Source organism: Aulonocara sp. 'chitande type north' Nkhata Bay, linkage group LG5 (genome assembly GCF_057382095.1).
Source record: "Aulonocara sp. 'chitande type north' Nkhata Bay isolate Kocher_YH1m ecotype deep benthic linkage group LG5, A_spYH_male_GT1.1, whole genome shotgun sequence".
Taxonomy (NCBI): Eukaryota; Metazoa; Chordata; class Actinopteri; order Cichliformes; family Cichlidae; genus Aulonocara; species Aulonocara sp. 'chitande type north' Nkhata Bay.
The window spans coordinates 5,458,545-5,483,408 of record NC_141348.1 but is presented as its reverse complement, the minus strand read 5'-3'; the positions used below and the strand labels follow the sequence as shown (position 1 = coordinate 5,483,408).

Genomic DNA, 24,864 nt, shown 5'->3' with positions numbered 1-24,864 from the left:
GAAAAGTAGGGTAATAATAAAAATAGGGTGATAAAAAAAATAGGATAATAATGCAGTAATGCCACCCTCCCGAGAGCCAGAGGTAGACTGGGTAAGACCCAGGAGACCCCAGCCGTCCACGGCACCCAAGAGAGCTGAAGATCCGAGGGGAGCAAGCATCTCTTGAGCTTTGCCATGAGCAGTTGCTCAAAAAATTTCATAACTATGGGCACGAATTCAACAGGGTGACAGTTGTTCAGGTATGTTGGTGGTGAGTGTTTCGGCCCTGGCACAATGGAGATGGTCTTGAAGCACATTTAGGAGAGAGAGAGGGGGGAAAAAACTATGTAGCTCATTTTTTTACTGTAAGGTGATGGGAAATAATGATCAGTGTGGTCACATAATTGTGTAGATACTGACTGTATCTTTTTTTCTACAAACCCAAATCTGAGAAAGTTGAAAAGTTGTGTAACATGTAAAAACGAAAAGTCAGATTCAATGATCAGATCAACCATATTTGTTCACAATATAGCCTTGAAAACATATCAAATGTTAATCTGAAAAAAGGTCTTTTCTTAGATCTTTTTGCGCAAGGGACCAAAAGTAAAGAAAAAAAGGTGGCGATTTAGCAATAGTACATGTGAGAGGATTGGTCTTTTCATGCGTGGGCCCATAAACTGGTAACTCAGTATTTATTTCACTTTCCTTCATTTTGGAAGAGAATCGAGGCGCAAAAAATAGTCACTCACCTCCAGCGAGTATTATGCTGCAGCGGACAGTAAAGGGACAACAAACATACTGTGTCTTGTACTGCTGCATCTGTAACAAACCACACTCACATTCTGACTAGAGCCACAAAATAGGTTTTAATAATATTTCCTAGCATGGGAAATCTGAGTGACCCAACTGACTATTGCCAGGGCAATTTTTCCACTGCAGGTAAGCTCAGTGGAAAAATCACATACAAAATACATAAATGCAATTAGATAAAAAATCACATTTAACATAATTTGACAATCTCTACAAGATAAATGGAGAATTTACCTGCTGTATTTTTACATTATAGCTGTTGGATCGAGTGTTAATGACTGTTCTGCAAATCCATCTGTTCCAAAAGGTTTTGAGTAATGGTTTGAAGTGGAGATTTTGAGTTGGCTGTAATTCTTAAACAGATACTGCTATATCTTTGTTAAAACCCATCAATTAACGTTGGTTGTATGCACTTTAGTCTAAATATGGAACATTTAAAAAACTAAATCCCATTGAATAAATATAGCCAAAAAGTTGCCTATGAAGACAAATATCTCAGGATAAAGACGGCTTTGACACAAACCAAGGGGGTTGTTTTAGGGGAGGTGAGATGTTATTACCTCATCTTAAATTAAATTCTTTCTTTAAAATATTAATGCAAGTATATCTAAATTCTCATCTCTGGACTAATTACCCCTTTCTTTTCCCACCAGGATGGCCCTGAAGCCGGACAAACTGTGAAGGTGAGAACTTAATAATTTATGACCTTGAAATATGTCATGAACCCTCTGCAATAGTTATGCACTATTAAATAATCATCATAATTAACTTGTAGAGCTAAACTCCTGGAGATGGCGAATTATTCAGTTATCTTTTCTAAAAGGTGTAATTTTTAGTTTGGTTGAAGGCTACATGAAATAATTCATGTCACTTACTTGGGAGCCTTTGGGAAAGTTCACAGGTTAAAGGAGGGGAGAGAATCATCCTCTTGTAAAATAATCCACTGTACTGTTGTGCTATTTTTTACTATATTAAAAAATGTATGATGCATTTGAACCTTATGAATAATAAATAAAATATCAGTGTATGAGATCCAGCATATGTGTTGCTCATATTACAGTTTGAAATGCACATCATAAGTGGAGAAGTTTTTGGCAACAAATGAGTAAAAGGTTTAGATGATGTGCTTGTATGCTGTATGAGGCAAGAAGGAAACATTTGATCTTTATACAACCGTTGGGTCGCATAGCCGGTAATAAATAAGACTCATTCCCAGTGGGTGATAGGCTCTGCCAGGGCTGCCATTTGTCACCGATTCTGTTCAGAATTTTTATTGACATAATTTCTAGGCGTAGCCAAGTGACGGAAGGCATTCACTTAGTGGGTCTCAGAATCTCATCTCTGCTTTTCCCGGATGATGTTCGCTTCTCATATTAAAATATCAATATTTTAGTACTTTGGGGTAAATTTGTAGTTTTTCATTAACAGGAACACAGTGGAAAGAAACTATATCATTCGGATCGTCTAAATTGGAAGGAACCACTTCCTCTTATGCCGTTCATAGTCATATGCGAAATACGGCTGTATAAATGTGTGGCAGCCCCTGGCGTGCGCACTCACAATGGCTGAGTGTAAACAGAGTCATGTGTGGGCATATTTTACTTCCACAAACAGCCAAGACGCGGTTTGCGATACATGTGGCAAGAAAGTGAGGTGTTGTAGCAACACCACTAACCTCGTCAAACACCTCAGAGTAAATCATATCACAGAATATGACGAGCTTATGTTGAGCCGAACTGAAGAGGAGGAGAGGGACAGGTGCTGCTAGGGCGAGACAGACGTCTCTCACGGAGTCCTTTAGTGCTGCAGGCAGGCAACGTGTTCAAATAGCACAACTTCAGGTTTTATTTATTTCTATATGATTTTTCTGCATTTTTAAGCAATAAGAACAAGTAGTGTGATGTCCTGTAATCATTATGAAGCTATATTATAATAATATTACAATTACATATTGCATTATGAAATAAAATTCAATATTGGATCGGAAAGGAAATCAGTGGTATCACAAATCATTAGGGTCTACCACACCAGGCAAGAGCCCAGGTGCAGAGTGTGTAAAGATGGCCCTGAGACAATCAAGCACATAACAGCAGGGTGCAAGATGCTAGCACTTTGGGCAGTGACCTCTAAACTGGGCAGGTGGCTCCTGCAGATCCCAGGAGTGATATCTGAGATCTCCCAGAAGAGTGCTTTAAACACCTTGCTTTGTGATATATAAATAAAATTTAATTTAATTGCTCAGTAAATACGTGAGGCAGCGAGAAACCCAAGAAACAAGGGGATCAAGAAGAGGAACAATCATGGAACAACAGGCCCCTACATGGCATGAACCACCAGTAGACAGAAAAAGTGGCTGATATTGAAAAATCCTACCTGTGATGGACTGAGTTGAAAAACAGGAGTCCCAGGAATTATTAGAAAAATATGGTTTTCATTTATTTAACCCCCAAAAATTAGATTTACAAAAGTAATAAATGTTGAGCTCATGAAAGAGGTCAAAGAAACAAAACTGAACTCAGGCAAAGACTGCAAACTTAACAAACCAAATGACTGCCCAAACAAACATAATTGACCTAAACATGACGCACAGGGGTATATATAATAGCTGATCAGACCATTGTGACACATGAGGGGCAACAAACAAACACAATCATAAATCACAACACAATGCAGTACAATCTAGTTTGTTAATAAACTAAACACTAAAGAAGAAAATCAAAACCACTAAACCCTAAACTCAAATATTTAATTAAATAGAAATACTTTGTGTGTTTTCTTTAATTTAAAAACATTCTCCCCTTCAGTAGGAAGTGGTGGTGTGGTCCAATTATCCCTCTTTGCATTTAGTGGTTTCAAACCTTGGCTACCATCTTTTGTCCAGCAACTCCCATGGATGACGGCAGGTAAGAAATAAAAAGACAAAGGTTAGTCAAAAATCAAAGTGAAAAAAATGAAGTGGTATGAACACATAAGTAAACTAAATGTGCGCGCTTAACAATAGAACAAATGTATCCAAACCAATCAATAAAGTTATTGAAAACTAAAGTGTATTACTATGTTCAAATGAAGAAATGAAAATACAAGAGTTACTGACTTTAGAGTGTGGCCATGGGTTAGGCCATCACACTACCAATGGCTTGACCAAGCTGGACTGGAAGACAGCACAGAGGAACAAGCTAGAAACACATCACAGGAACAAGTTGCAAGTATGATAGAGGCTTGGGTCTGGCATGCTAGGTAAGACCCCAGGTACAGGCCAGACTCAGACAGTCTAGCACATAACGGCAGCATGTGAGATACCAGCAGGCAGGGCATACATGGCACACCATAACCAAGTGCCTGGCATAGTTTACAGAAGTATCTGTGATATGTATGGCTTGGAAGTCCTGTGGTCAAAATGTGATACGCCCCCTTGAGAATGACCGAGCTAAGATCCTGTGGGACTTCCAGATACAAACGGACAAAATGGTGGTGGCTAACCAACCGGACATAGTGATGGTAAACAAACAGAAGAAGACGGCCGTAGTGATCGATGTAGCGGTTCCCAATGACAGCAACATCAGGAAGAAGGAACACGAGTAGCTGGAGAAATACCAAGGGCTCAGAGAAGAGCTCAAGAGGATGTGGAGGGTGAAGGTGACGGTGGTCCCCGTGGTAATCGGAGCACTAGGTGCGGTGACTCCCAAGCTAGGCGAGTGGCTCCAGTAGATCCCGGGAAAAACATCGGAGATCTCTGTCCAGAAGAGCACAGTCCTGGGAACAGCTAAGATACTGCGCAGGACCCTCAAGCTCCCAGGCCTCTGGTAGAGGACCCGAGCTTGAAGGATTGACCGCCCACAGGGGCGTGCTGGGTGTTTTATATATATATATATATATATATATATATATATATATATATATATATATATATATATATATATATAAAAGCACCCGGCACGCCCCTGCGGGCGGTTTATCCTTCAAGAAACTAAATCCTTGAATAAACTAATTAGATCCACTCCATCATCTTCATCCTCAAAGTCATCTTCTCCAAAATGCAGAAAGGACGCGCTGTGTCGACTTTTGTCATGTCGGTAAAGGCACTCGCTTTTGAAGGGGCAGCATTGGTATCGAGAGTAGTAGGGTAAACTGGGAGCTTGAGGGTCCTGCGCAGTATCTTAGCTGTTCCCAGGACTGCGCTCTTCTGGACAGAGATCTCCAATGTTGTTCCCGGGATCTGCTGGAGCCACTCGCCTAGCTTGGGAGTCACCGCACCTAGTGCTCCGATTACCACGGGGACCACTGTTACCTTCACCCTCCACATCCTCTCGAGCTCTTCTCTGAGCCCTTGGTATTTTTCCAGCTTCTCGTGTTCCTTCTTCCTGATATTGCTGACATTGGGAACCGCTACATCAATCACTACGGCCGTCTTCTTCTGTTTGTCTACCACCTCTATGTCCGGTTGGTTAGCCACCACCATTTTGTCCGTCTGTATCTGGAAGTCCCACAGGATCTTAGCTCGGTCATTCTCCACCACCCTTGGGGGCATCTCCCATTTTTACCACAGGACTTCCAGGTTATACTCGGCACAGATGTTTCTGTACACTATGCCAGCCACTTGGTTATGGCGTTCCATGTATGCCTTGCCTGCTAGCATCTTGCACCCTGCTGTTATGTGCTGCATTGTCTCTGGGGCATCTTTACACAGCCTGCACCTGGGGTCTTGCCTCATGTGATAGGCCCCAGCCTCTATGGATCTTGTACTCAGAGCTTGTTCTTGTGCTGCCATGATTAGTGCCTCTGTGCTGTCTTTCAGTCCAGCTTTGTCCAGCCATTGGTAGGATTTCTGGATATTAGCCACCTCCTCTATCTGCCAGTGGTACATACCGTGCAGGGGCCTGTCCTTCCATGATGGTTCCTCGCCTTCCTCCACTTTCTTGGGATTCTGCTGCCTGAGGTATTCACTGAGCACTCGGTCAGTTGGGGCCATCTTCCCAATGTATTCTTGGATGTTCGTTGTCTCATCCTGGACTGTGGTGCTGACACTCACCAGTCCCCGGCCCCCTTCCTTCCGCTCAGCGTACAGCCTCAGGGTGCTGGACTTGGGGTGAAACCCTCCATGCATGGTAAGGAGCTTTCTTGTCTTTATGTCAGTGGCTCCTATCTCCTCCTTTGGCCAGCCTATTACCCCAGCAGGGTACCTGATCACGGGCAGGGCGTAGGTGTTGATAGCCCGGATCTTGTTCTTACCGTTCAGCTGACTCCTCGGGACTTGCCTGACCCTCTGCAGGTACTTGGTGGTTGCAGCTTTTCTAGCGGCCTCTTCATGGTTCCCATTCGCCTGCGGGATCCCCAGGTACTTGTAACTGTCCTCTATGTCTGCAATGTTGCCTTCTGGTAGTTCAATCCCCTCAGTTCTGACTACCTTCCCTCTCTTTGTTACCATTTGACTACACTTCTCCAGTCCGAACGACATTCCAATGTCATTGCTGTATTGCCTGGTAGTGTAGATCAGTGAATCGATGTCTCGTTCACTCTTGGCATACAGCTTGATGCCATCCATGTACAGGAGGTGGCTGACAACTGCTCCGTTCCGTAGTCGGTATCCATAGCCAGTCTTGTCAATTATCTCACTGAGGGGGTTCAGGCCTATGCAGAACAGCAGTGGGGACAGAGCATCTCCTTGGTAGATCCCGCACTTGATGGTGACTTGTGCTATGGGCTTGGAGTTGGCCTCTAGTGTTGTACACCACATCCCCATTGAGTTCCTGATGAAGGCTCTTAGGGTCCCATTGATCTTGTACAATTCTAAGCATTCCAGTATCCAGCTGTGGGGCATTGAGTCATAGGCCTTCTTGTAATCAATCCAGGCAGTGCACAGATTGGTCAGTCTGGTCTTTCAGTCTCGGCTGACTGTTCTGTCTACCAGTAGCTGGTGTTTTGCGCCTCTGGTATTCTTGCCAATCCCTTTCTGTGCCCCACTCATGTATTGACCCATGTGCCTGTTCATCTTAGCCGATATGATGCCTGATAGGAGCTTCCATGTAGTACTGAGGCAGGTTATTAGTCGGTAGTTGGATGGGACCGGTCCCTTCTGGGGGTCCTTGATGATCAGGACTCTCCGGCCTTCGGTTAGCCATTCCGGGTGTCTCTGGTCAACTAGCAGCTGATTCATTTGTGCTGCCAGACGCTCGTGGAGTGCAGTCAGCTTCTTCAGCCAGTAGGCGTGAACCATGTCGGGCCCTGGTGCTGTCCAACTCTTCATACTGGAGACCCTTTCTTGGATATCTGCCACTGTGATGGTTACTGGACCCTGTTCAGGGAGGTCGCTGTGGTCAGCCCTCAGATCCTCTAGCCACTGAGCATTGCCGTTATGGGTTGCATCCTTCTCCCATATGCTCTTCCAGTATTGCTCCGTCTCCAGCCTTGGTGGTGCTGTTCTCTTATTGTTCCCTTGCCACTGAGAGTACACCTTTGCTGGTTCTGTGGAGAACAGCTGGTTTATTCTCCTGCCTTCTATCTCTCTGGTGTACCTCCTCAAGCAGCTGGCCAAGGCTGTGAGTCTTTGCTTGGCAGTTTCCAAGGCCTCAGGTGTAGATAGTTTGCTGTATTTCTTATGCACCTTCTTTGCCGCACCTTTCTGCAACTCCGTTAGTTGGCTAACCTCCCTCTGTGCTACTTTGATCTTGCTCTCTAGCCTCCTTCTCCATGGAGGGTACTGCCCCTTGTGGATGTTCAACTTGTAGCCAAGCATCTCACTGATCACTGCTGCCGTATTGTAGATCAGCTTGTTAGTGTCGGTAATCGTGGTTGTAGGTATCGTCCGTAGTGCTGCATTAACATCATCTAGCAGACCTTCTGAGGGTACTTCACGTAATCTTGGTAACCGGCTACGGGGGATCCAGTTTTCTAGCTTGGCCATGATCCTATTTTTCAGGTCAGTCCCTCTGCGCATCATTAATTCCGCCTGTGTGTTCTCAGTCTAGATCAGTCATTCAGTTCATTTCATCATCCATGTTCAGTTCATCCAGTCTCGATAATAAAACTTCCTCAATCAGCCTGCAAGTCCTGCATGTGGGTCCTCTTTCCAGTCTCCACACACCCACCATGAGAACATTGTCAGGAAAAACTTTTAAATGATCTTTTTTCTCACCATTTCTTAATGGCATTTAGTTTTACAATGGATTGCACAGCACTGGAAAGGAAAACAACGAAAAAACAATTTCAGTACACTAAATATCTTTCTGAATGTGTTGGAACAAAACTGAAAGAAGCTCTTCTCTTCTTTGTGCAGAGAAGATACCTGGACTCGACTCCCACAGAGGTCGATTATCTCGTTAATAGTGTTACATGCTCACTGCATGCGAAGGAAGCAGGAAATTTTGGAGGTTTATGCCCCGGCATACCCTGGTATAAAGTCATGACGAACCAGAAAAGTCTTAAGCTTGAGAGAAAATAGCTTTGCATTTATTTAAAAGATCTTTCTTTGGTTTGGAAAAAGTTTTACTTGTTTTATTCTGTGAAACGTCACTGACAGAGAAAAGCCCCAGGTTTTTCTTCAGCACTGTGGCCAGGCTGACAAAAAGTAAGAGCTCTGTTTGAGCCAAGCGTCCGTTACCCTTAACTAGTAATGACCTTCTTCACAAATACAATATTAATCATTATAGAAGAAATGATTCATAACCAGCTTAGAGACATATCATTACGTACCACTACTTTCTCCTAATTGACAAAAAGGTTCTTGTACTCTGCACGTAAAATCTTAGTCTAGATGATATTACTTTGGCCTCAAGTGCACTGTTGGACTCATTGTTAACCACAATATGTTCTGTGTGCATATTAAACAAATATGGAGGCTTTCTGCTATTTGCACTGCATTTCTAAAATTAGAAATATCCTGTCTGAGTGATGCTGGAAAAGGATTTTATTCATTTGTATACTTGAAAGAGGACAAGAAAGAAAAATCATATTTCTCCCACACTGGCTTCTCTTCATTGCCCCCCTGATAAATCCAGAACTGACTTTAAAATCCTTCACCTGACACACAAGTGTAACAATGGTGGTGCAATACTAGACCTGTTAGTGCTACTTCTTGCCTTCTTTGTATGTAGTACGGCAGTATAGTTACCTTTAACCACAGTACGAGGACAGAAGGGAAATATGGACCAGATCAGACAGGTTCTAGATTCGTAGGAGCCAAGGGTGTATGACAACAGAGGACTTGTACACAGTAGGTGTAGAAAACACAATTGCATTTATTAGCAATTATTAAAGTTGTGCACATTTAACAAAAGTAGAGCGCTCTTCTTGAAGACAAAATAAAATAAAATAAACCCCACAAATGGTCGACCTAAGGATAGATTGTCTTTGTGTCTTTTTTAAAGTCAATTTCAGTCTTTCAATGTTCAATAGTCACTCAGTGTGTGTGTAACCAGTCGGGTTACAATCTACCAGTTCATCCGGCTCTTTGGGCTGGGCTCGCCATCCAGTACTGGAAAAGGGATCCTCGATTCTTCTCAGGTCCTCAAAACCAATCCAATCCAAATAAGCAAAGGGAAAAAACCTGACCTGGGGACCAGGCCAGAACACAGTAGTTCAACATTTAAGCTATCATGCCTGTAACTTATTATTACTACTGGTTGCTTGTAGTGCTTCTAAATTTCTTTCAAAAAATTCTATGTTGTACAACAAATTATTCTCATTTCAAAGGGAAAAGTGCATAGGAAACACACATTTAAAATAATACAAAATAGCTCAGCAGTGCATTAAAAATACACATTGGCTTGAGACTTATCAAGTTTCAGCTAAGTAAAGTGCAGGTGAAGGCACTTAATTTCACATTGCTAATACTTAATTGTGCAGAACTATAATTAGCACCATGAGAAAAGGGAACATGTGCTAACATAACAACATCGCACAAAACCATGCATTATACATCAATACCACAGTAATGTGACATAAACCTTTAAAGAACATCTCGTATAAAGTGCAGCAGACTCAGTGCTAATTGCTTTAGCCTCAGAAGAGGCACTTTCATTGCAAAATGGCTAACGGAAGTTAGCATCAGAGCTAGCGGCAGGTAGCATGCTATGCTAGCGCACGTGTACTGCCTGGGACTTACCATGCGAAGCAACAAATGCTACACGGGGCTTCACAGTGCTCACGTTGGCTCACGGCCTCTGGAATACAGTATCACTCTTATTATTCTCGCCGAAAAAAGGACTTTCTCTATCCAGCTAGCTTCTTCGCCACACGGGTAAACTGATCTTTCACCGTCTGTGTCTCTGGCGTATCTGACTGGCACACGAAGGCACACACAGGTGTCTGAGCAGCGCACAGTCTGGGGGAGGGTCAGACCGGCCAATGATTGGTCGCTCAGTGGATCTGACAAACACACTCTACAGGACTAAGTTCTGCCCCTACACCATTTATACATTACATATACATATGTACATATTAAACTTATATTTACATGCTTTTTATCAGTATTTATTATAATTAACTTTGTTTTTATCAATATTTATTCCCATTGTGAGAGTATGAATATTTATACTTTTAATCCTGTTTTTAACACTGGGTTACACAAGGTCTTGAATTATGAGGCCCAATCTTATCTTAAAGATCTCATAGTACCACATTATCCTTATCACTTTATTCTTAGGCTTTGTTTGATTTATTTGTGGGGTAGCATTTCTAGGATGCAGAGCCTTCAGCTTTCAGACCCTGTGGAACGAGCTTTTAGTTTGGATTTCAGAGACACACACCTTCTGTATTTTAAAGGCAAATGTATTTATCCCGTAATTGGGGAAATTCTACTTCTAAAGTAAACACAGCCAACAAACAAAATAATAGTTTAATTAATGAAGTAAAAACATTTACTACAGATTATGACATCAGTGTAGATTAATATGGCAAAATTACTCAAAACCAAGAAATAAAGATATGTAAAAGCAATGGTTCTGAATTTCAAAGGACCCAGAACACTGCTGCTAAAACATAGTTTTATATTGGAGTGGTCTGAATTTGTCTTTTTATTTCTTTGTAAATTGTAGATAAAATGCATAATTACTAGTTACCTACTGTAAAGTGATATACTCAGTAGTATAGGTATATAGTACAATTGTATATTAGCAAAAACTGTTAGCTATCTGTTGCTCCTGGGTCCTAGAATAAAGTCAGGTCAATTCTTAAAAACATAAAAATAAAAAATCCCTGCTTGGTGAAATGCACCCTTCCCTCCGGTGATTTGTGCCATGCCAGTAACATTCTGATGGCTTCTCCAGCATACTGTGAAACTCTGTCATAGTGCTCCCAGGAAAAAGTAAGATTTTCTCCAGATCAACCACAATATCTAAACCTTGTTTGTATGTTTACAGCATGTCCACGTCCACGTGCTGCCCAGGAAGGCTGGGGATTTCAAGCACAATGACAGCATCTACGATGAGGTAAGATAGACAACTTTGGGCCATCCCTATTAGTCCATTTAAAAATTATTTTAGATTTCATTTTAAATAAAAAAAGGATTTTTTTCACTGTCAGTCACTGTGTACAGGACACAAAAACATCTGAGTCAGTGTGGGCTTATACTTTGGTAAGCTATGTGAAAAATGTTAAGAAATAGTTGAGGGTACCAGGACTTGCATGGCTTTTGTAAAAAAATATGATCTGGGTACTTGATCACTGATGAGATGTCTGTGACACAAGACAGCCTATTTCCCCATTCTCTCCTGCTGACCAGTAAGAACATAACTAAATGAAAACAGCACTATGGTGGCTGCTGACTTATCTTCTAGTTCTGCACAACTGGCATTGTTCTCCCAAGCTCATGCTTCAGTGTGTCACCACAGCAGTATGAAAGGACAATTCACTGCTAATGAACTGAGTCACATGTGGCTGCTAATAATGTTAATTAAACATCTGAGTTTGAACAAATATCAGTGAGCTATCTATCCCCAAACCAATGAACTATAGCACTTCACTATGAAAATAATGAACGTGACTTTCAGACTATTTTAAATTTCACTGTGATATTTTGAATTTGTAACAAGAGAGTCTGTGGCAAATGAATATCAATAACTGGGGACTATGATATGAATATTCTAATAACCACGTCTAATAAAAAAGAGCTCTCTATACTTCCTGCTCCTGCCTAAGGGGAGAAATGAGACGTGCATCTCCACAGTGGAGTCCCAGCAGCAAAATGGAAATAGGTTTGTTTTTAATTTGCATGTGATCATAAGGTTTATTGTAAGAGCAGTCCCATTTGTATTTTCCATATCACATCCAGCAAATGAGACATAGTCTGAAGATGTTTGTAGGAGCGTAAATGCATAGACAGATTTGTCTTAATTTCATGTCCAATATTTTGCATGATGAATGTAATGGGTTGATACTTGGTTAGATTGGTCAGATTTCATGGCTCATTCGTTTGAGTAATATTTAATAGTAACATGCAAATGATTTATATTTTTTGGCACTGTAAGGTGGGGTGCTCATTTAGTATAATTAATTTATGTGTTTGTAAGGTAATTGTTGTTATTTATTTTTTATCATGTGTGTGTTTATTATTGCATTTCTATAAGGTGCAATTTGAACATGTACCAAGAAAAAAAAAGAAAAGGAAAAAAGACAGGAGATGCACGTATGTGTGTGGAGCCAACCCCTTTTTTGACCTCTTTGTCTCTCTTCATTCTTAAAAATGTTGGCAAATTTGGAGGCTAAAAGGAAATCTGATGTTGAACACAAACAAATAGAGCCATGTCTGTGAAGGTTCTCAGTCATCCAGGTCATCGTGGTCAAAGGAACTTGCAAAGAAAAGCGTCTGGACTTCTTTAAGTTGCTTGAAGACGTTTCACCTCTCATCCGAGAAGCTTCTTCAGTTCTAAGGTCAAATGGTGGAGAGTCCCAGATATAAACCTAGTGGGAGTGACGCCCCACAGAGGGACAAAAGGACCCCCTGATGATCCTCTAATCGCCTGAGCCAAGGTGTGAAACTGGGCGTGGGTCCCAATCAGCCAGAGTTTCGGGTGAGTTCATTGTGAAACCTGGCCCCACCTTATCATGCGAATTCCTGAGGTCAGATGGCCCAGGATGTGAGTGGGCGTTAAGGCGTCTGGGAAGGGATCTCAAGGAAGGAATCCTTCACTGCGCACATTAACGCTGTGGATAAAAACATCAAGTTCACGAGGGAAGACACAAAGGACAACTGTTTGCCTTTCCTGGACTGCGCGGTGCACATTGAAGAGAACGGCAAATTCAACATTGAAGTTTACCGGAAGCCCACACACACGGACCAGTACCTCCTGTTTGACTCCCATCACCCTTTGGAACACAAACCTGGAGTAATTAGGACCCTACACCACCGGGCAGAACATCTTCCCTCTAAGCCTGAAGGGAAAAAGAAGGAACACACACATGTAAAGGAAGCACTCAAAACGTGCGGCTATCCTAAATGGGCGTTCTTAAAGTCAGCAAAGAAAGGAAGACCAGACACCAGCGAGGGAGGATAAGAAGGACAGACGCAACAACATTGTCATCCCCTATGTAGACGGTGTATCAGAAAAACTCAGGAGAGTTTTCTCCAAGCATGACATCCCGGTGCATTTCAGACCCAGCAACACGCTCAGACAGAAACTGGTTCACCCGAAAGACAAAACTCCAAAACACAGACTTAACAATGTGGTGTATGCTGTACAGTGCAGCGAGGAATGCCCAGACCTCTACATTGGAGAGACCAAACAGCCACTTCACAAGCGCATGGCACAACACAGAAGAGCCACCTCCACAGGACAAGACTCAGCAGTCCATCTGCATCTTAAGGATAAAGGACACTCTTTCGAGGATGCCAATGTTCACATTTTGGACAGAGAGGACAGATGGTTTGAAAGAGGAGTGAAAGAAGCATCTACGTCCACTGTGAGTGACCATCTTTGAACAGAGGCGGGGGTTTACGACACCAACTCTCTGCCATCTATAATCCAGTTTTGAGATCCTTCCCAGACGCCTTAACGCCCACTCACATCCTGGGCCATCTGACCTCAGGAATTCGCATGATAAGGTGGGGCCAGGTTTCACAATGAACACACCCGAAACTCTGGCTGATTGGGACCCACACCCAGTTTCACACCTTGGCTCAGGCGATTAGAGGATCATCAGGGGGTCCTTTTGTCCCTCTGTGGGGGGAAACTCCCACTAGGTTTATATCTGGGACTATCCACCATTTGACCTTAGAACTGAAGAAGCTTCTCGGATGAGAGGTGAAACGTCTTCAAGCAACTTAAAGAAGTCCAAACGCTTTTCTTTGCAAGCTCCTTTGACAAACAAATAGAAGCTGCTATAGACACTAGAACTGAAATGCATGCAATGCAGACTGCTCTTGCTGAGTCAGATGCAAAAATTGGAAGTTTTGCCAAAGTATAGATATAAAGAGGACTTTGAACCCCACAAAAATGCTGCACCTGAGCCATAATAGCAGCAGATTTTAACAGCCTCTGGGGCCTCACCTAGCTCTGAGTAAGCGCTGCCCCCTATTTTCCAGCCTTCAGCGGAACTTGCCTCACCCAGCTGGGTCAGTGATACTTTGGGCTCACATTGAGGTTTTTTAACATTAGTTTGCTGAGTGATCGCTTTACACAAGTTATCAAACACCGGGCACTCACCAAAGTCAACATTAAACCGAGCTGATGTTCTTGGAGGAATTTCTCAGTTTTCAGTGATCCAAAACTCCAATCCAATTCTCGTGTACATGTGGGCGTAGCCTGTGTCTCCAAGCAGTCTCAAGAGTGTGGTAGAGATACCAGGAGACAGATTATTACATGAGTGTGAATAGCCTATCTCTATGAGTACAGTAGAAAACTAGATTCTTTTAAATAACCATGTCATATTTTTCAGACAGGAAGTGACCACTTTGCAGTTCACAATTCACAAGACAAGCAAGTTATGAAGTGCAAGCTCCACCAGCTGTTTAGGTTTTACGTATAAATCACTGTGTTGACCTGATGTGCTAAGTGGAACTATTTAATTGATATTTTGAATCTTCTTACATATTCTCTCGCTTTTTTTCTATAAACAATAAAAGAATATACAGTGACAAGTACAAACAAGTCGAGGAACAAATTCATTATGATGAGTGTGTGCAAGCAAAAGCTGATCACTGGGTCTCCATACTGAACTTAAAGAGTGGTCTCATGTACAGTTTTGAAGAAGAAAATCTGCACTCTGTAAACATTTTTTAAACCCAATAACAGCTGATATCTCAATGCATTTTCATGGACTAGTTAATACAGAAAACAATCCAAATTTGTTCTGGCAATATATTATTACATATCACATCTTCATTGTCTTTGTAGTTACAAAACCACGATCAAGAGGATAAGGGCATACCATCCAAGTGGAGATCAGAGGAAGAAATGGCAGCAGAAGCTTCAGATCTGAGGAAGCAGCTCTAGAAACCTGAACCAATGATGTCAGTAATTCAATAAAGGCAGCACCGCCATGAACATAAAGTTCAACATAAACATCTGCAATGTGAACTATAATAAAAAATATTATTGTTTTATTTGACTTAATTTGATTATATGTATATTAAATCCTCAAAATCTTTGCTGAATTATGCTGTATATCAACCAACCAAGTCAACCAAAAGAAATCTAACTTTTGAATTTTTTTTTAATTGAATTGAAATTTTTATTTCAGTCAACAACAACAACAGATTATAATTTTACATAAAAGTACTCAAACAGTAACCGAAAAAGGAATAGGCTGAAGCCTTATGGCTTATACTTATCCTATCCCTTACCCCCATAGAAATAATCAAATCCTTAAGAAAATAAATAGCATTGATAAATAAGTTGTATAACAGTTTGAAAAGAAATCAATGATAAATCAAGAAATTAAATCAACACAAAAAATTTTTAACAAACCAAATTTCTATAACCTTGTATAATACTAATTTTTAAAATCTTCTTGAAGAATGACAAAGAAAAACACATCTTCAGTTCATCATTAAGTCCATTCCATAATTTCACTCCCAAAACTGACACACATCTATACTTAACATTGGTTCTCACTTTAGGCATTTCAAACTTATAAGACCCCCTCAAATCATATTTTCCATCTCTTAGTTGAAACATCCTTAAAATACAAATTGGAACATTCTTTTTCATCACTCGATATATCATTTCTAAAGTTTTAGAATATATAATGTCCATTTTAACATAGACGATCCTACAAAAAACTGGTTGGTGGACTCCCCATATCCAACTTTATTTATTATTCTAATAGCTCTTTTTTGCAATTTAAATATTGAATCCAAATATGTTTTGTATGTGTTCCCCCAAATTTCTGCACAGTAGGTCATATAAGGTAAACAAAGGGAAGTATACAATAAATAAAGGCAGTTCTTATTCAAAAAATCTCTTGTTTTATAAAGAATAGAAATCGACTTGGATAATTTCCGTTTCACATGTTCTATGTGGGGCTTCCAACAAAGTTTATCATCAATAATTACTCCTAAAAATTTTGTCTCATATACTCTTTCAATTTCAACATTATTTAAATTCAATTTTACTTTAATATTACTTTTACTACCTCCAAATAACATAAATTTTGTTTTACTTTCATTCAATGATAGTTTATTAAATACAAACTGTCATGATCCTGGGTCCTTTTGACCCAGCGTTTTGTGTTTTCTCTTCGTGATTGTGGTTCTGTTCTTTCTCTGGTTAGTGTTTACTCTGTTCTGCCCGTGTGTTCCTGTATCTAGTCCGCGTTTCTTAGTTTGTGTCTTTTCTTGTGTAAGTTCCTGTTTTATTGTGAAGGTCTGTGTCTTATGTGAGTGTTTTCAGTTGCCTCCCTAGTCTCGTCATGTTAATCACTCCCAGCTGTGTTCCCACCTGTATGTAATCTCCCTGTGTTCTCTGAGTGTATTTAAGTTGTGTCTTCTGTCATAGTAATTGCTGGTTCGTCTGTGTTGTTTCCCCTCGGTCTCCCTGCGTCTCTCCGTATGTATTTCCCCGGACCTCCCTGCATCCTCGTTTCTGGTTTGTGTTATTAGCTTACCCAGTTTAGGTTTCCGGTTTCTTGTTTTTCCACCAGTGCTGTTTTGTACCCACCGTGGTAAATAAATATTCACATGCACCAGAGCTGCCGCCTTTTGGGTCCTTTTCTACAACTCCACACGGCTTGCCCCTGGCAAACCGTGACACAAACCATCTATTTAACTTCATGAGTTCTGTTTCCACTGTTTTCAGTAATTTCTTTATGTCTTTTCCTGAGCAAACTAAGTTTGTATCATCAGCAAACATCACATATTTTAAAGTATCACTGGCTGTACAAATATCATTTATATAAAGTAAAAATAACTTAGGTCCCAAAACAGATCCTTGCAGAACTCCACAAGTTACTTTTCTAAGTTTAGATTTCATGTTATTAATACTCACATATTGGAACCTATTATTCAAGTAACTATTTAACCACAATTGTACAACACCTCTTAAACCATACCTTTCACACTTCTGCAAAAGTAAAGAATGATCTATCGTATCAAAGGCTTTACGTAAATCAATGAACACACCTATTCCAAACTGTTTTTTATCCACAGCCGTTGCAATATTTTCAATAAATTCCATCACAGCTAGAGATGTTGAGCGATTTCTTCTGAACCCATACTGATGATCATTCAATAAATCATATTTATCAATAAAAGAATCTAGTTTGTTTGCAAATAGTTTTTCAAGAATCTTTGAAAACTGAGGCAGTAAAGATACCGGTCTACAGTTTGACACAATCTGTTTATCACCAGTTTTATATAGTGGGATCACTTTGGCAATTTTCATTTTATCTGGAAAAATTCCAGTTTGAAATGATTTGTTACAAATATATGTTAACGGCTGAAGGACACTATGAAGAACTTCTTTAATTAACGACATGTCAAGGTCATCACAATCTGTGGATTTTTTACTCACCACTTCTACAATGTCACTCTCACAGACTCCACCAAGAAACATTGAGCTACATTCACAAGAAGTAGAATCTACTTCATCATTTCCTCCTGGTACAGAAATCTCTTTTGCCAAGTTGGGACCTACATTAACAAAGTAATCATTAAATTCATTAACTATGCTCTCTGTATTCTCAATCACTACATTACCTCTTGTTACAATACGTGTTGGAGAACATATATTATGTTGATTTTTTATTATCCTATTTAATACACTCCAGGTAGCCTTAATATTACTTTTATGTTTTTAACTTGATCTAACTGAAATATAAAAGCTACACAGTGAATGTTTCTTTCCTCCTAAGGTCAGCAGTATTGTACAGATGAAATATGGCAGTCACTGACATTTCTTTAATGAAACACAGAGGACATGTGCTTGAAAAGAGTAACCACGTTTCCTTACAGCATTACTGTATTATAGAATTTGTGTAGTATCTGTGTTTGGACACTGTGCTTCAAAGATTTTCAGGGCCAAGTAGATTGACTTCACTTTTGCCTGAATCTAGTATTTGAAAATAAAGGCCCTTCTGGCATTTATGTCTTACGAAACAGCTTGCAGCTTAACTAGGTTTTTTTTGTGTCATCAGGCTTCATAGCTAAGGTTTCTTTGAGTTTGGCAGTTTATTCCCTCCTGGGTATCAAAGTGTAAAAATCTTGTAGAATACTCCAGAAGAGTCGAATGTAGTTGCTAAAGGGGCTGAATTAACAGTCTGAATGATTTTCTAAATAAGTTTACAGATTGAGTGAGAAAAATTCCTTTATTAACATTTATAAAAATAAAATGTATTAAAATATTAGATTAAATAACATTTAAATCAGTGACCTAAATTTGCACAAGAAATATAAGGTTGTCAAATATTATGAAATAACTGCAAGAATATAGGAAAGATTCTTGTGGGCAAACTATCAGAAACATGCAGACTTTGTGACCTGTTGAATAAAAATGAGCAATCACCAGTTACTAATGTATGTGGATTGGACTGCCATTTCATTAGTTTGAAACATACAAAAATTGTATACAAATGTGTGTCTCTTTGTCATACAACAAAAAGTTGAAAGGATTAAAATTGTATTTTCTATAAGTATACAGGCTATACGTTTATATTTCTCTTCAGCGCTCCTTCCTACGTTCCAGTGCCAGGGTCCACAGCGGCTGGATGATTGTTCAAATCCACTCATCGAAACAAAAGAATCCACATGAAATTGAATATCAGTGAATATTAATGCATCCATTTAAAAAAAAAAGTAAATAAAGCTTTTTTTTGTCACTGAGCACTGCTACCATAAAAAAAGTAAATAGTGTAAATAGTGGTTAAAGCTGTAAAAAGTGTGATTGGAGTTGAGACTTACATCTACTGGAATTTTGGTGAAAAAGTCATGGTAGAAACTACATCCTCTTTCAATTCTAAGGCTTTATGTATCATAAAAAAATATGTGAAAAATTAAGTACACCCTCGCTGTTCACCACAGGAGTTAAGAGGGTAGGTAGCAGCCAGGTGCTAATCAAATGCACCTGATCAACTGATTATCAACCACCTCAGTAAAATACATGTTTTGGCAGTTTGCTAGTCTGTAGCATTCAGGTGTGCAAATCGCAGTAGATTTAGGCTTAAAAGACTATAAAATAATACCATAAGTGTAGGACGTTTCCTTCCCTGATGTGTTGGATGGGTTCAGCTGTAGGTTTGAAGCAATGAGGGAAGAAAAAAATATTCTACCTCATGGCGAGCAGGTGCTGAGATTGCATACAGCTGAATGAAAGAGAACACTAAGAAAGGCCAACATAGAAACGTTTCCATCCTTTCCCAATGAACCACAAAAGCTAGTTTCAGATGATCTGTTCCTGATGAACCCGCTAAAGAAAGGAGCTATTTCCAGGATCTACAACCAACTTTTGCAAATAGACAGTACAACTACACTGGACCACTTAAGAAATGCTTGGAGTGAAGAACTGGCTAACATCATCACTAAAGATCAATGGACTAAGGCACAAGAACTGGTTCACTCCACTTCTGTCTGCTGCAGGCACGGACTAGTACAATTTAAGGTCCTGCATAGGCTCCATCTGTCTAAATCGAAGGTTTCAAGGATGTTTCCAGGGGCGGACTCAAGCTGTGATCGATGTGGCCAGAATTCTGCCTCGTTGTCACATGTTTTGGACATGTCCTAATATCGCCACCTGCTGGTCTAAAATATTTAAAACTTTGTCTGATGTTTTTAAAAAACAGCTCCCCCAGACCCAGTAATGGCACTTTTTGTTTGTTTTGTTTGTTTTCCGTTGTTTTTTTTTCTCCCCCTCCTTTGTATATACTTATTTAGGTATATGTATGTATAGACACAGATATATGATTGCTTATATAATGGTAATTATACTTTATGTAAAAGGAGGGGGAGAGGAAGGAAGGGAAAACTCTGTCACTGTAAATGAGATACATACTTTGGTGCCTGATTTGAGATATGCGTGGACCCTTTTTTATTCAAAACATTTCATTTGTTCTACAGACAGGCACAATTAAACCCAATATTTAGCTTCATCATTAGGATTTTTATGCGTGACATCTGTTTGTAGACTTATAGAATTGTATGTAATTATACATGTATGTTGTATATTGAGGTAGGATCAAATGAGTTTACCTTTAAGTCTGTTTGTACCAACCCTTTCTTTGTCTCATTGTTGTTTAAAGTGTATTTTGTTGTTATTTTAGTCATGTTCAAAATAAATCAATCATTCAGTGACAAAAAAAAAGTTCATTCAGTGGGCTGGTTTCAGTTGTTCAAATATATTGTTTGTAAGACTGGGGAAACCTGCAGTCAGCTGAGACTGAAGAAGTCACTGGATGAGTGACGATGCGTTTCTCCCACTGAAAACTCTACGTCCAGATGAACAGAATCAACCTCTTGGGATGTCTGGAGTCCTTCATTTCTTAATTCCTTTGAACAGGCACTGTTCAATAATAAAGAGATGTTGGACCTTCCAACCTCACATACAATTCACGATTAACCTTTTCCCTTGTCACGTCTCGCTCGCAGAAGGAACAGTGGATATATTAGGGAAAGATTGTTGAATATGGAGCTGCCAACTAGAAGGAAAAGATGAAGGTAACAGAAGATTTATGTGGTAAAAATTGACATGCAGTTGGTGAGACAAAACAGTAACCTAAGACTAAGCTTAGATGGAGACAGAAGATCCACTGTATTGACCTCTGAAGCAAGGAGCCAAAATATATGCCTTGACATATATACCTTGGCAGACAGCCCGAACAGGAACAAGTAGAAAATCGAGGGGGCAGTGTACTCAAAATGAATAAACTGCCAAAAGTATTCACCCACCCGTCCAAATAATGTAATTCAGGAGTTCCAATCACTCTCATGGCCACAGGTGTATAACATCAAACACCTAGACATGCAGGCTGCAGACAAACATTTGTAAAAAAGTCACTTTCAGGAGCTCGGAGATATGATATATCATCTTTGCTACAAAGGAAGCTGTGAAAATTTCCTTGCTGATAAATATTCCGCTGTCTGCCGTTAGGCTTTATAACAAAGTGGAAGGGATGGGGAATGTCAGCAATTCAGCCATAGAGTGGCAGGCAACTTAATATCACAGAGTAAGATCAGTGGATGCTGAGGCAGGTCGTTAACTTTCTGCAGAGTCAGTCACTACAGACCTCCAAATTTCATGTAGCTTTCAAATTAGCAGACAAACAGTGTGTAGAGAGCTTCATGGGATTTGAGTCCATGGCCAACCAGCTGTATTCAAGCCTTACATCACAAAGCACAGTGTGAAGAGTTGCAAAGCACACCACCACTGGAAACTAGAGCAGCGGTGTTGTGTTCATGATTAATCGTGCTTCTCTTTCTGGAAATCCAAAGGATCAGTCTGGGGTTAGCAGTTGCTAGGAGAACGGTACTTGTCTCACTGCACTGTGTCAAGTGTAGATGGTCATTTTTCAGTGGTTGTGCTCACCGCCCCAGTTCCAGTGGAAGGAACTCCTAACGCTTTAGCATATATTAGATTATTCTGTTATCATATGTTACCTTATATATGTAATCAAAGTAGTTGAATTAGAATACTGCTGTAGATCACATTATACCCTTTAATATAGAGTGTGTGAGCTGTATGTAGTTTAGTTCTCATTATACTTTTGAGTTAACAGAACTAGAGATGGACCGATCCGATATTACGTATCGGTATCGGTCCGATACTGACCTAAATTACTGGATCGGATATCGGAGAAAAATAAAAAATGTAATCCGATCCATTAAATATCACGAAAGCACCTCACAAAACTTGCAACACGCCGTAACTCGCCTCAGAACGTTAGCAGTCGGAGCAGTATGCATCACGTGATAGAGCAGCTGTGGCATGCAGGACCTGTGGTCTGGATAGCATTTGGAGCTTCGCTAGCAACCCGGCATTTCATCTCCGACAAAGTTATCCCGAGAGAAGTAAAGCAAGTGTGTAAGTCCACCTCTGAATGTTTGTAAAGCATTCCCACGTTAAGCTTAACGAGCGACTGCCTCTCGCTCTCCGGCTGCTACTTCAATCGTGAAACTGCTTAATGATCAGCTGATCGGCTTTTCTGTCGTGTCCGTGTCTCTAGTTTGCTTTTGGTCCACTTTGCGCCAGAAAGAGCAAACCAGCGGCTGAACAACAGCAGCACGTTTAAGCTTGATAAGCTGTTGTTACAATTTATTTAATATTACTTTCTACTCGAGGATCTTTTTCTACAGCTGACGGCTGGTAACTGTGCAGGGGCGGATCTAGCAAAGTTTAGCCAGGGGGGCCGATAGGGCATTAACTGGGAAAAGGGGGCACAAAGACATACTTTTCTTTCTTATTCTCATTTAAAATGTCTAGCTTTTAATAAATAATTATCTGACACCCAAAGTTTTAATTTGATGTAAAATGAATAGAAGTCAATTACTGTATATAGTGACTATTAAGTCTAATATATATACCCTAGTAAGCTATAGTACTTTTTCCTTTGGGAAGGTACCATCTGTGCAGTCTGCAATTTTGTTGAAGAAAGATGTTGAATCTATTTAATATTTCTTGAAAAATAATTGATTTCTGTGCATTTTTTTTTCACACTGCATCAAATTAAGGTTGATTACGTTGATTAAGCATCATGAGGTGGCGTGTGAGGGGTGGTTCCCTATTTTTTATTTATTTATTTTTGTTGTTGCTGGGAGTTGGAACCCTATTAGTTAGGTTGCTTAATATTTACGCTAAGTACTCTTTAAAATACCAGAATAGGGAGGATGGTGTAGGTCTAAGTTTATTAGATTGATCAGTATTGCTGAACTGTGAAATATTTTTTTTGTATACAGGTATAACAGAATAGCTTTAGTGTAGTTGTTGTTTTAAACTTGAGTATGAACTTGCAGACTTGCAAAATGCAGCAAGATATTTTAAAAAACAGTTTTGTTGATTAAAAAACACTATATCGGATTCATATCGGTATCGGCAGATATCCAAATTTATGATATCGGTATCGGTATCGGACATAAAAAAGTGGTATCGTGCCATCTCTAAACAGAACATATTCACATATTAGTTCATTAGATAAATGTGCATCACTCTGTATCCTTGATCTGCTGGGAATGTGTTACACTGTTTTCTTGACATGCTTAATTGTTGAATCATGAAGAGAAGGTTGTAAGCAGGAGACTCTGTGTCTAAAGACAGGGGAGATAGACAGACCACATTCCACACCCCCACCTTACAGAAAGCAGAGAAACAACTGCCGAGGTCATAACTTAGGCGCTGTAACAGAGAAAAAATGTGATGTTTTGGCTTTTACGACTAGCTGGGGGCCACTAGAGACTATAAAAAGCTGAGCAACCCGTCACCATTTTGAGACATGTGCCTGACCCTCTGGTAGCATCTCTCCCGTCCGGACGTTGTAATGCTCTGACTGTTGAATTGTATGGAAATAAATGATTGTTGATTGAGCATTGATACACCGAGTATTGTCCTTCCTTCAGCCCAAAGATTCAAAGAATTGGGAGAATTCAACAACTTGGTGCCGTGTGACCCGGATCTTTGGTGTGCTGAGGAGGTGCAGATTTGACCTTTGGTGAGATCGTGAGGCGAGGTGAACAGAGGACCGGTCCAAAAATAAAAAGGTAAGCACAGCCTGTTGTATTATAAATACCAAATGTGCATATTGGGCTTTCCAAATTAATCTGTTCACTGAGTTACACGTATTTTCACAGTAAATTTGTCGGTGTCTGGTTTTTGGCGCAAGATACTAACAACATAAGTTGAGGCTGAATTCCAGTGTGTTAAATAAACTGCTTCTACCGAGAAACTAATAAGATACTACGTTGAGCTAGTTGCAGCCACTTTACCTTCCACATTTAATTTTGTCTAATACTGGCTTCTGTAGCAATAATACGTTAGAATTTCTTCTGAAGACGCGGCCATTAGTTCAGTACATTGAAGTCGAGGTTTGTTTATTTTGTTTATGGTGTCAGTGACGTCCTGGCTTTTGCCGGCTATGAAATAGAAGTTGATTTAAGGAAAAGCAGATGCTGGCTTCACGGTGCAGTTGAACGCTGGCAACGCGAGAGCGAAACACGTCCGTAGGTTTGGTTTATGATACGGCGTGTTCCGGTGGTGCGGCCGTGAAGTGCAGTAGTGGTTGGTGCTAGTTTTAGTACATTGGATAGAGGTTTTGACGGTGGTTTGTGGCGTCAGTCGAGTATAAAGGGCTGCGGTCATAATACAAAGTAAAAATTTAGTACATAGCAACACCTGGTTTATGATGTCAGGTATAACTTCGGGGATGCAAGCATCACTTTTATGATGCGACTTTGCCCCGTGGTGGCGGTCATAAGCGCAGAGAAAGGGGTATTTTGGTCTATGGTGCAGTGTGCTTTAAGAAGATCTAATAGTTGAGCTCAGAGGTTTCTGTGTAAAATTCCCACTGAGGAAAAGTGTTGTGTGTGTGTGTGTGTGTGTGTGTGTGTGTGTGTGTGTGTGTGTGTGTGTGTGTGTGAAGGCGCGCTCTGAGTGAGAGTGTGTGTGAAGCTGCGAGGCGCGCTCTGGGTGCTGTCTTGTGGGTAAAGCGCGCACTGAGTGAGAGTGT

The 24,864-nt window shown here is 40.3% G+C and overlaps 1 protein-coding gene across 2 annotated transcripts in view; it reads left to right on the top strand.

The window, feature by feature from the left end:
- The window catches only part of fhit (fragile histidine triad diadenosine triphosphatase), a 163,109-nt gene extending 146,199 nt beyond the window's left edge, over positions 1-16,910 (top strand). For both annotated transcript variants that reach the window (XM_086291101.1, XM_086291102.1), the window contains 3 exons: positions 1,443-1,472; positions 11,145-11,213; positions 15,117-16,910. In XM_086291101.1, the coding sequence (XP_086147227.1) occupies positions 1,443-1,472; positions 11,145-11,213; positions 15,117-15,215 (198 nt within the window). In that variant the 3' untranslated portion in view covers positions 15,216-16,910. The remainder of the gene's footprint in view (positions 1-1,442; positions 1,473-11,144; positions 11,214-15,116) is intronic.
- The last annotated feature ends 7,954 nt before the right edge of the window (positions 16,911-24,864 follow it).